Genomic DNA, 11,401 nt, shown 5'->3' with positions numbered 1-11,401 from the left:
AGAGGAAGATGGGGAGGAATTGACAGGAATCCTTCTTCGCGGCATTGCCGTTTTCGACCGTTCTAAATCCAAATTCTATGGTTGAGCTTGAATAAACAAAAATTTGTGGTTTTTGTTTTCGCTATGAATGCCGAGAAGAAGAGGATAATTGGAAGTCCACTTGTGGAAATGGTAGCGAGTATCCATTGTTTTCGAAGATGTTCAGGCAGAGATTCGGTTCCTGCCTGCATAGGCTCGTTTACACTTGGCTAGGCTGGACAAGGGATCAATTTGATGGGAGATCAGGCAGACAAGTCCCATGTAGAAAAAAAACTTTATGATCAATAAATAGACTCATCTAGGTACGGTCAGTATATCAAGTACACTTATTTTGTAAATGTACCATCTAGGTATCCTTTCCTGAGGTTAGTAGTCTGAGAATGCCGGCGACACATCACGAATCAGTTCACCGAACTCGTCAAATTTTCTACTTTCAAAGGACATCATCGTATACAGACCTCAGCTACACTCCTAGACGTTCTTGAATGCATTGCGCCGTAAGGACACTTACAATTCTGGTCACTTGTTCTGAAATGAGATGACGCACACATCCATTACCATATCGACTATTTGACTCGGGACCCGTAAATGACTAAACGATGTCGTTATGGAAATGCTTGTTAGTATCCAATCTGAGGTGCCACTATTCGCTCAATTAGTATGGAGAACGAGAACAACATCAGACGAGAACATATCAAAGAGCCTTGCTGTGCCAAAGAGGCACAGATTGGTACACATTTGCCTTCGCTCCTGCGCGAAATGAACGACCTTTTGCTAGATGAGTATGGATGGGATTGGCCAGCTTGAGCTGCCTGAATCGATTTTTATATTGCTTCTTATGGTTTTCAGGCATTCCAAAGATCTCTGACGCGATTTCCGGCCGCTGGATTAGTCCAATCTAGATTCTAACTAATTGCTGACCTACAATGCGTTCTTTCTAATGATTGCAAGTGGGTTGTGCGTACATAATTTATGGGATAGACTATCGGCGTGGGTTGTGCAAGTAAGACTATCTAGCGAGATAGTAATCTGGAGGAAAGATCCTCCGGCTTTGCAGGAAATTTCCCAGCACAGCCAGGCCCTGGCGTCATCCACAACCATAATATCAACCAGTACACCTCCATTTATCGTATACAAAAGAGAAAGCATTCTGAATACTTGAAGCCGGAGGGCAAATTTCACTAAAGATGTGGCATCGGGTACATTTAGCGCAATTGCTACAATGGGAGGAGTACGAGGGAGGGAGCACGAGCAAGCTTACGAGGGCTGCGTCCGGGGAATCATGAAATAAGAAACCATGTATCCCGATCCCGTACAGCAATCGCTAGATTTCCGAGAAATCTTGATCAAGGTTAGCGTACGGAAAAACGTCGAGGGAAATCTGTAGCAATTGAGGTATTTCGGCCAAAGGCGGACGGGAATGGCGTTAACTTGACGTCTACGCCGCGAAACTGTAATCTCACGTGGCCCTAGTGCCGACCTCACCCGTGTAAACCACCAATCGCAGTTCAGGATTTCGAGTTGAAATATAACTTCAATATGTTTGGCTGATCTGCAGCCTTGCGAGTGATATCTTCTAGAAGGCCATGACCTGTGGATGAAGATCCCAGAACTATCACAGCAGAGCCACCTCCTCCTCGTGAATCCATACACAGCCTCTAACATAATCTTACATGAACGACAAGATTGATAATTTACTCAATGTTTATCTGGCTGCACGTTTCTCCTCTCCTCTCCTCTTTGCTCGAACTTCGGCCTGTCTCCTTTCGCCTCCATCAATCTTGTGGCCTCTACGATCTTCCCACAATCCTTCTTTAACGACAATTTTCGCCGCTTGCCCTCCTTTGGAAGGTTGTACATGAGGTCCAATAATAGTGTGTGCTCCTTTGATACGTAAACCCTGAACTGGAACCATCTGCCCAGCGAGACTTTCCTCTGCACTGCCTCCTGTGGGTACATTGACCACTATTTTTTGATGCCCCGGTGACGATGTTGCGGTAGCTGTACTATGTCTCGGGTCTGATGACGGCACTTCAACTACACGCAACTCTGCAATTCCATTTTCGATGTGTTGTAGATCTCCACCAATGCCATATTGCCCTTTTCTAAATTTCTCGCGCCAGCGTAGGAGGTAGCGTCGACTCCGTGGAGGCTCAACGCCCAGCTCTCGTAGTTGATCAGAGGTCAATGTAAACAATGCTTTCCATGAAGGAATTTTCGATGCGTGCTGGCTCAAATTTCGTCCAATGAGTGTGAGAAACGTTTGAGCATCTGGTACAAATGGTGTGGGACGGGGTACAGGCGGTGCCTTCATGCGATAATGTAGGCTTCGTACTTGATTGCAAGTGGTTGCATCCGTAAAAGGGAGAAGAAATGAGGGAATTGGTCGTAGCTGGTAAGGCTTAAGGATCATGATGGGCAGATTCTATAGAGGAAGTCAATATGGCTATGTTTCGCACAGCAGGACTAATCGTCCAGAAAGTGGAACTGAGGATTCATTGAACGTACAGCAGGAATGATATACCTATATCAAAAAGGATTCCCGCAGATCAAAGTGTAGATACCGAAGGGTGCATAGATTTTATGTCAACTTATGGCGTCAATGTAAGTCAACTTGCGTGTCAACCGTAAGAAGGCTGTACCTATCTATTTCTGGGAATCCTCCAAACTACCTACCTCTCAATTCGATTTTAACCTTAGCGTTTATTCGAAAAATTGAAGATCATGTGACGTATCCGGAATAAAGTATTCCCGATAGTAGTCTGGAGGTGGGTGTGTGGATATTCTCTTATCTGTTATCGCAGTACATGCTCGCTACTGTCGGTGCAAACCTCTTACGTTCGTGCAGACGTGACTGCAGTCAGTCAAGCACTACAGTCACATAAACTGAAATTTCGAATTCATCCATCTGCCATTCATCTTTCATCATCCAACAGTCTGTCAAAACAACAAAACATCCATTGTTGGCAATCCATTAAACACACCTATCTTTAAACCCGTTGAACGCGGTAAAAGTAGACTTTCTCATATGTACATGGAAGCCTATGTGCGGCCTAGAAGTGTACAGGTCGTTTAGTGTCGAAAAGCCTGATTCAGAAGTTTGATATAATGGCCCCAGTCAAACCTGAGCGGAGAAAGGGTTTTGCAATTACTCCTGGTGATTCTATCTTTGCACAGGAGTCACAAAGAACGAATGATGCAAAAGATAACGATCCTCTTGAGAAGGCTCCGTATGTCTTTGTTACCGAAAGTACGGATGCATTGATCAATTATCTTACCACAGATCAGGTAACTGTTATGGTTTATTATTTGTGTTTCATGGATTACGTTCGAACTTCTTGGCAGCAGAACTTTGAAGCTTCTCGTAACTTTTAGAAGTACTAACTCCATACTATAGAATACGCCAGAAGAACCCCTACGGAAGCGTCAAAAACTAACAACAGGATCGAAATTAGAATTATCGAACGACGGTGTTTTCCAGGATTACATCACAGTCAAACAAGCTTCGCTGATAGCCAGATGTCTTCGATCAAAGTTGTCGCTAGACTTCACCACCTTGAATAGGCAAAAGATTCGTTTTACTAGCCACTGGGGCCGCCATGGTAGCAACCCCGAGCCATCTAATATCATCCTTCGAGATGATAATCATAACTCCTTGCTTACCATACCATTATCACTTGAAAATACGTCGATGGGCATTCAAAATTCCTTCGATGACGTACTCATTTGTCTGATGGTTGATCGAGACTCCAAAAAGCGTGCCCAACAATCAAGTAAGTTGTGGACAGAGGCCGGAATAAGTGTGTACAAAATGGGTGACTCAGATTATATTCGAATTGATTTTACTATTAAATGGGAGATTACAACTAATCGAAAATCGATCCAGCCCAAAAAGACGGATGCTCTGTTGAAGGTATTAAACACTTACTTTCCCAATCCAAATAGCACAAGCTTGGAACCGCTCTCTGCGCAGGACTTTTATCAATCTGCACACTCTCCAGATCCGGTTGATGAAACAGCTGCCTCGATCGAAACACCGGGATTAGAATCAACCCTCTATCCGTTCCAAAAGCGGGCCGTTCAATGGATGCTTCGTAGGGAAGGTTCTGAGTGGTCTCGCGCTGCTGGATGTATTGAGACAACTCAGTCCGAGGCAATAGGCCGAATACCGCCTTCTTTCTTCGCCGCAACAGACGTACAAGGGCGTTCTTGCTATGTTAGTCATTTATTCGCAATAGTCACCTTTGATCTTACTCCATTCTTTTGGATGGACCAAGATATCAAAGGCGGCATTCTCGCAGAAGAGATGGGCCTAGGTAAGACTGTAGAAATGATTGCCCTGATGACACTTCACACCCGTCCTGATCAAGACCCGTCGGTTATCGATCCCTTTTCTGGAGAGACTTTGCAGACAACACATGCCACTCTAATAATATCACCGCCTTCGATTTCAAGTAAGTTCTGAATCAATATCGGGTGCCGATGATATTATTTATTGATTATATATAGAACAATGGATTGGTGAGATAAAGACCCATGCGCCAAATCTCAAGGTTACGTATTATGAAGGTATCAAGAGCCGGACACTTCAATATGAAACCACAATGAAAGATTTTGCCACCTCTGATATAGTAATCACCACGTACTCTATACTTGCATCAGAGATACATTTCACCAGTCTCAATCCGGAGAGGACGACGCTGCGCAGCGAGTCAAAATATCAGAGGCCCAAATCACCTTTAATGAAGTTTTCTTGGTGGCGTGTATGTCTTGATGAAGCGCAAATGGTTGAAAGTGGTGTTAGTAAAGCCGCAACCGTCGCAAGGATGATACCTCGAATTAATGCCTGGGCGATCACAGGCACTCCAGTATGTATTTTCATATCTTTTTATATATTTAAATGTAGAACTTATCTGGATCACTGTCCAAAGTTCATTGTTCGGAGTATTTTTTGGGTTTCAAGCCCTATGAGACATCCATTGCATTTTGTTTGGGAGGCAATGTGGGACTTGCTTGATACTTGTATAGATACTACCTTTCCAGTGGACTCAATGTATCGAACTGGTTTTGCATATGGAAGAGCTCTTTAATCATGAAGAGATAATGAAGAGTTGTAGTGGAGACTGGAGCACTTTTTATTCATCGACGGAGCTGAAATATATTGACTGCAATTTAGGTTAGGAAAAACATCAATGACTTACTAGGATTACTCATTTTCTTGAAATATGAGCTCTTAGTCTCGGTGTGGCGATCGCTTATAAACTCCAAGCAAGATTTCCACAAGCTTTTCGAGGCTATCAGTTTGCGTCACTCAAAGCAAAGTGTTCGCGGAGAGCTTATCTTACCCAAACAACACCGCTTCGTAATTACTATTTCTTTCAACCCAATTGAAGAGCAGTTTTACCAAGAAATGTTTGGCAAGATGTGTGAAGAATCTGGACTGGACACCGAGGGCGAGCCTCTCATGGATGGCTGGGATCCAAAAGACTATGCTGAGGTTATGAGACGATGGCTTGTACGATTGAGGCAGGCCACTAATGCACTTCCTCCCAAACGAGGCACAAAGCGAAAGAAAATCGGAGATGAACCAATGGTTCAAACTGCGAGTAAGTCAGATCTCATATAACGGGGTACTCCATGGTAAAGACTAATATCATGATCAGGTAAGGCTCTTGAACTTATGTTTTCGCAAACAGATGTTGCTATTAGAGCAAATTCTCGATCACTTCTTCTTTCTCAATTGAAGAGGGGCCAATTATACGAAGACTCCCCTCGCGTTCAAGAGGCTCTGGATATCTGGAAAGAATGCGTCACGCTCTCCTCCACGTTTGTAAATCAAGCTCGGGATGAATTATCCACCGAGATATCGTCGGAGAACGCGAGACTGGCATTTCATTCAGACAGTAGTTCAGATGCGATGATAGCAGAAACTCAAAAAACAATTGCTCCGAGCAAAATCCAGAGCATTGAAGGCATTGGTGAGAAATGTATTGAAGGACAAGATGGGTGAGGACCTCTTTCATCGCCCTTAGAATGCTCTAACACGCCCTCATACAGATCAGATCCTGCTTCACGCGTTGTGATGAGTCGAGCAAGATTGAGAGCCGCCTTGGAGCTTCATCACATGGGTTTATTCTTCCTATCAAATGCTTACTTCCAGATAAAGTCAAACGAGGAAATGACAGCAGTTAATTCCGCCGAGTTTAAAAACCTCGATATGCTCGAGAGACAGGGCTACGAAGAGGCTAAGGAGTTGCGGCGTGAAATACTACAAGATGTACGTTCTGTATTGCACTAGCACACATTTACACTGCTATGAAATATAGTTCTAACTATTTCACGATTTTGATTCCTTGATTCATTGCGAAGAATTGATTGCACAATTCAGATCGGATGCTTGTCGTCCCACATCCTGAAGATATCTGGGCTAACACATTATAGGCCTTCAAGAGGACGGATAACATGATGACCGCAATTAGAAAAGATACAGAATCTAGTGCAGCTGTTCATTTGCCTCAGTTCGTGCCTAGTACTCTCAGAGGGGGTCCCGAAAGCCGCCGGATTATGGAAGAGTAAGCTGTGGATATTTATATCTCTATTCAGTTTATATTTTCAGATACATTTTCTCATATCATTACCCGTTGTACCTACATACTAACTAACTATCAATGACTAGATTCGAAAAGCTTGGAACTAGTTTGGATAGACAAGCACATCAAATTAACGAATGGCGAAACCACCTCATCAAGATCTTGTTGAGTCCATTAGTCGACAACGATGACGAAGGCATTGCCATCAATGGGGATGAGTATGAGAATTCCATAAAAGTACAGGAAGAAGTCGTGGTATATGTGCAAGCATTGCGGACAATGATTGCCGATCGACAGGCCTCGTTGTCCGGCGTGCAAAATTTTCTAGTCAATGAAGAAGCCAAAACCGCTTTCCGGGAGGCGAAACATGGCAAAGGTCCCTTTCCAGAAAAGCTACTCGTGCTATTTGACATAAGAGGCCTATTTCTGCACAAGGGCGTCAGTGTGAGAGGGACTTTATCAGAACTCCAGACGCTAATATCCAAGCTCAAGGCAAATCATTCCCAAAATGAACTCTCGATCGTCGAAGGTCAACTGAAATTGACCCACAACTATCTCACAGATCAAACAAAAGCAACCGCGAATCTAGAGAAGGAAATCGGGCAGTTCACAAAGTGCATGAATCTTCGAGTAGAGTACTACAAACAATTACAAGCAATTTCAAATCAGGTGGCCCCATATACAGGCCCCAATGATGATGGCGTCAATCAGTCTTTTCTACGAAAAGAACATGCGCTCACTCAAACCATAGCTTCGCTGAGAGCCAAGAGAAGATATCTAGTCCATTTGAAAGAGGAGGTCGAAAATCCCAAAGATAAGCGAACGTGTGTCGTTTGCAGAGATGAATTCGAGCTTGGAGTTTTGACCGTTTGCGGTCATCAATACTGTTCCGATTGCGCCAGGGAATGGTGGAAATGTAAGAATGCAATCACCTCCAAGTGCCGCATACATGTTACTGACCTATTGAAGTATCTCATAGATGCCCCATCTGTAAAGAGATACTGATTTATGAAGAGCTTCACAATATTAGCTACAAGCCACATGAGCCAACATTGACCGCCGAAACTGACGGCATTCGAGAGCCGTTGAAGGAACGATCAGTCAACTTGAACTCCCCTCAAAAATCTGCGATCTATTCAGATGTCAGCAAAGCTACTCTCTCCGCCATCAAAAGCATTGAGTTACAAGACAACAAATCATTTGGCACCAAAATTGATACTCTTGGTATGTAAATTTTGATCTCACTGAATAAACACCACTAACAGTCTTCAAAAAGCCCGTCACATTCTTTACCTTAGAGAAACAGATCCTGGCGCGAAGTCAATCGTATTTTCTCAGTTTACCGAGTTCCTGCCGGTTTTAGCTAGCGCATTTGATGCATTTCGCATTGGTCATTCATCCATTGATAGACCTAACGGGGTTGAGAAATTCAAAAATGATCCTGGCATAGAAGTCTTCCTCTTACATTCTCGAGCACATAGTGCTGGGTTGACTTTAGTTAATGCTAGTAACATATTCTTTTGCGAACCGTTATTAAACACGGCAATCGCACTCCAAGGGGAGTCTAGAGTTCATAGAATAGGACAAAAGTTTGAGACCAATATTTGGGTAATGGTCATGGGCAACACTGTTGATCAGTCAATCTATGAGTTATCTGTTAAGAGAAGATTGGAGCACCTAGGCCATGCAACCATATCAAAAAAGGGCAAAGGGAGGGCGGTTTCTGATGAGGAATTAGTAGCACAGGCTCTGGAAGAGGCCAATAGCCTAGAGATGCAGCAATCAGTGCCCGGGAATCTTCTTTTCAAGGGGCATGACGGTGAAGCCGTTTCGGAAAACGATATTTGGACCTGCTTATTTGGTGGGAGAACGAAGCGTAGAACAGTAGATCTTATTGGTGGTGGTCCTACTGATGTTTTGGTGAATATAGAAAAATCCAATGGGGTTAGTACGATAGATCGTCCGATAGCGGATGATGCATAGCTAGGCAGAAGGAGTATCTATTATGATACGGTATACACTGTGGTGGAGGATTCTTGACATGAATTAGAGATGAATTGTTAAGACCAAGTTTAGAGACATGCTTTGAGCTATAGCACACATTCATGTATTAGCCACAAGATTCATTGCAAGGAAATAGCTATAAGTACCTAGGTAGCTTACATTATTCTCGGTCACTGAGTCGCTAGTAAAGGAGTATCGCGAATAACCACTCAATCTGCGAAGGGTCAAAGGAGCTGGAAAGATTGAAATTAGACAGTTCAATAATTCTAAGAATATTTTGATGCAAGTCATATTACTTACTCTATCCCACAAGAACTGTTCACGTAACTCCTAAATATAAAATGAGAAGTTGAGACACTCCTTATTGCGAAAGTGTTAAACAATACTGGAGATGCAAAGACCTCGTTACTCATATTAAAGTAAACCTCAATTGAGATGAGAAAGGGCTCCTCTAAATCAAACGCTGCATTGTTACTCCGCCCCTCGATCTATAATGAAAGTATGCCCCAAGCTTTCATACACCAAATCTCTCCCTATATTCCCCCAAAGTCTTCAGTGAAATGTTACTTCCTCCGCAAACCACAATCACCACATTCTTTCCCTCCATGCTTTCCCCATCTTCCTCTAATATCTTTTTCAGCATGCCATTGATAGCCACTGCTACACTGACACCGCAGGCACTCTCAACCAACTGCGTCAAAATTAGTAAATGGAACTAAGAAATCCATGAATTAATGAAACTTACAATTCTTTCCTCATCCGCCATCCACACCATACCACTCACGCTCTCCGCATCCCCCAAAACTACACTCCTCACATTCTTCCTATACTTTAGTCCCCACTCCAGAGACTTCGCCGCTACTTGTGTCGCACCCAGCGACGTAGCAATACTATCGATACCATCTAACCTGACCAATTCTTCCCTCTTCATCGCCGCATGAAAACTCGCCGTTCCCGTCGTCTCCACTCCTATAACCTTCGTTTCACTGTGCGATCCCAATCTTCCACTATCCTCTAATCCCTTCATGATGCCATTGAATAATCCTCCTCCCCCAATGCTGCAAATCACCGCATCCAAACTGTGGATGCCTAGTCCACGAACCTCCTCTTCAATCTCAGTGATCACACTACTGTGTCCATCCCAGATATCGGGGTGATCAAATGGTGGTACATATACACCATTAGCATCGTTGGCTAGTAGTTCTTCGCGTAGGTATCTATCAGCTTCGCTCCAGTGGTTTCCGGTTTGGATAACTTCGGCTTTTAGTAGTTTTATCTTGGAGATCATGTGTGAGGATGTGGTTATGGGAACGACGATGGTACAGGGACGGTTGAGAGAGAATGCCGCGTGGGCGCAGGCGAGGCCGGCATTGCCGCCTGAGGAACAGTAGAAGTGGACGGGGGTGTGGGGATTGGGAGGAAGGGAACGGATGAGGAGATTCCCTATGCCGCGGGATTTGAAGGAGCCAGATGGTTCTGAACTATGTTAGTTATTTCGATGGATGAGATTGAGATTCCATGGAATAGAACAGAGAAGGTGAAAAGCGAAAGGAGAAACATGGTAATAAAGAAGAAAGGAGATGATCAGGACATGTCGCAAAGACGAAAGATGAGCTGCGCAATATTCGACATTGGAAACAAAATCGACGAATACATACGTAAATTCTCAAGTTTAAGCCACACATTACTATCTCCGTATCAGTTTATGCTTCCAACAAAAGCCGAAAACATTCTAGAAACTCACCATCCAGCATGTCTTGACAAAGCAGCCGATCTAACCAATGGAGTTTTAATCCAAGGTTTTGATATATGTCCCTCTCCCATTCCATTTGTGATCGGAGTTGTTGAACCCATTTTGTATGATGCGGTATATATTTCTGTATTCGAATTGTATCTGGAAACTCTCTTTGAACGAATATGTTGGTAGAAGAACTATCTTATCACCTCCAATCTCAAATGTTCCAACCAAATGTTTGTTTGAAGCAAGAGTGCATTCACAAACCTTAAGTACTCACATCGTAAGATCTTATCCATGCTAGCTCATTCCTCTCGCATCCAACCCAATCCATTTCCACGCAAACCCACGAAAATCCATCCACCTCGAAGCATCTGCAGAAGCAAGCACGGATATCGCAAAGATGGAACATATTTCCTATGTCGGAAGTTTCGTATCAATATCGGGAACTTTCGCTCCCAGCACCAACATGTAGAGCTAAAGGCGTATATGTGTGCATGCATGCATGATAACCCGACACACCAACCCAAGCATTCGATAACACCCTCCGTACTGAAACAAACCAGGATCCCTATGGCTTCTTGCGCATGCCTTCGATTCGGCACTGCACACTTTCCAGCCTACTAAAGGGGAATCCGACGATAAGCGGGGATGCGCTATCTCGCTAAAACAAGTTATAGGGTAATGGACTTTCTCAGAAAGATACACGTGGATACTTATAGGGTAATCCAAGGGAAGCTATAGGGTAATCATGATACGCGCACGAAGTTATAGGGTAATTGGAATGATAAGGGAAGCTCGGGACGGCATGCGATTTAAAGTTATAGGGTAATGTGGAGATACTTATAGGGTAATGGCTTTATGCATAGCGCAGGTGTCGCAAATGCGGGGTGAGCTATTTTCGAGCTATTGTCCTTTTGGTTTGGCGATCTAATATTTTATATTGATGATGTATGTGACGAGCGAGGGATTTTGACTTATTTGGGTGATTGGGAGTGAGATTTTCCAGACAGTGGAACCGACTATCCATGGG

General features: G+C 43.6%; 3 protein-coding genes across 3 annotated transcripts; 1 reads left to right on the top strand and 2 right to left on the bottom strand.

The window, feature by feature from the left end:
* Positions 1-1,744: 1,744 nt before the first annotated feature.
* EAF02_002918 (uncharacterized protein) lies at positions 1,745-2,452 on the bottom strand (the record flags this gene model as incomplete). Its single annotated transcript, XM_038898966.1, has 1 exon — positions 1,745-2,452. One exon carries the CDS (start codon positions 2,450-2,452, stop codon positions 1,745-1,747), a length of 708 nt encoding a protein of 235 aa, XP_038761254.1.
* Positions 2,453-2,937: 485 nt separating this feature from the next.
* Positions 2,938-10,586, top strand: EAF02_002916 (uncharacterized protein). The gene is made up of 13 exons (XM_038898964.1): positions 2,938-3,327; positions 3,437-4,493; positions 4,549-4,907; positions 5,216-5,645; positions 5,703-6,045; positions 6,097-6,316; positions 6,481-6,611; positions 6,716-7,545; positions 7,599-7,853; positions 7,906-9,324; positions 9,379-10,114; positions 10,296-10,320; positions 10,378-10,586. Exons 1-10 carry the CDS (start codon positions 3,148-3,150, stop codon positions 8,610-8,612), a joined length of 4,512 nt encoding a protein of 1,503 aa, XP_038761252.1. The 5' UTR covers positions 2,938-3,147; the 3' UTR covers positions 8,613-9,324; positions 9,379-10,114; positions 10,296-10,320; positions 10,378-10,586.
* Positions 9,148-10,487, bottom strand: EAF02_002917 (uncharacterized protein; the record flags this gene model as incomplete). The annotated part of the gene is made up of 4 exons (XM_038898965.1): positions 9,148-9,324; positions 9,379-10,109; positions 10,292-10,320; positions 10,378-10,487. 4 exons carry the CDS (start codon positions 10,485-10,487, stop codon positions 9,148-9,150), a joined length of 1,047 nt encoding a protein of 348 aa, XP_038761253.1.
* Positions 10,587-11,401: the final 815 nt, after the last annotated feature.

The sequence above is a fragment of the Botrytis sinoallii genome (genome assembly GCF_014898435.1).
Source record: "Botrytis sinoallii strain Bc 23 chromosome Unknown BSIN_004, whole genome shotgun sequence".
Classification (NCBI taxonomy): domain Eukaryota; kingdom Fungi; phylum Ascomycota; class Leotiomycetes; order Helotiales; family Sclerotiniaceae; genus Botrytis; species Botrytis sinoallii.
This window is presented reverse-complemented; position numbering and strand designations above follow the sequence as displayed.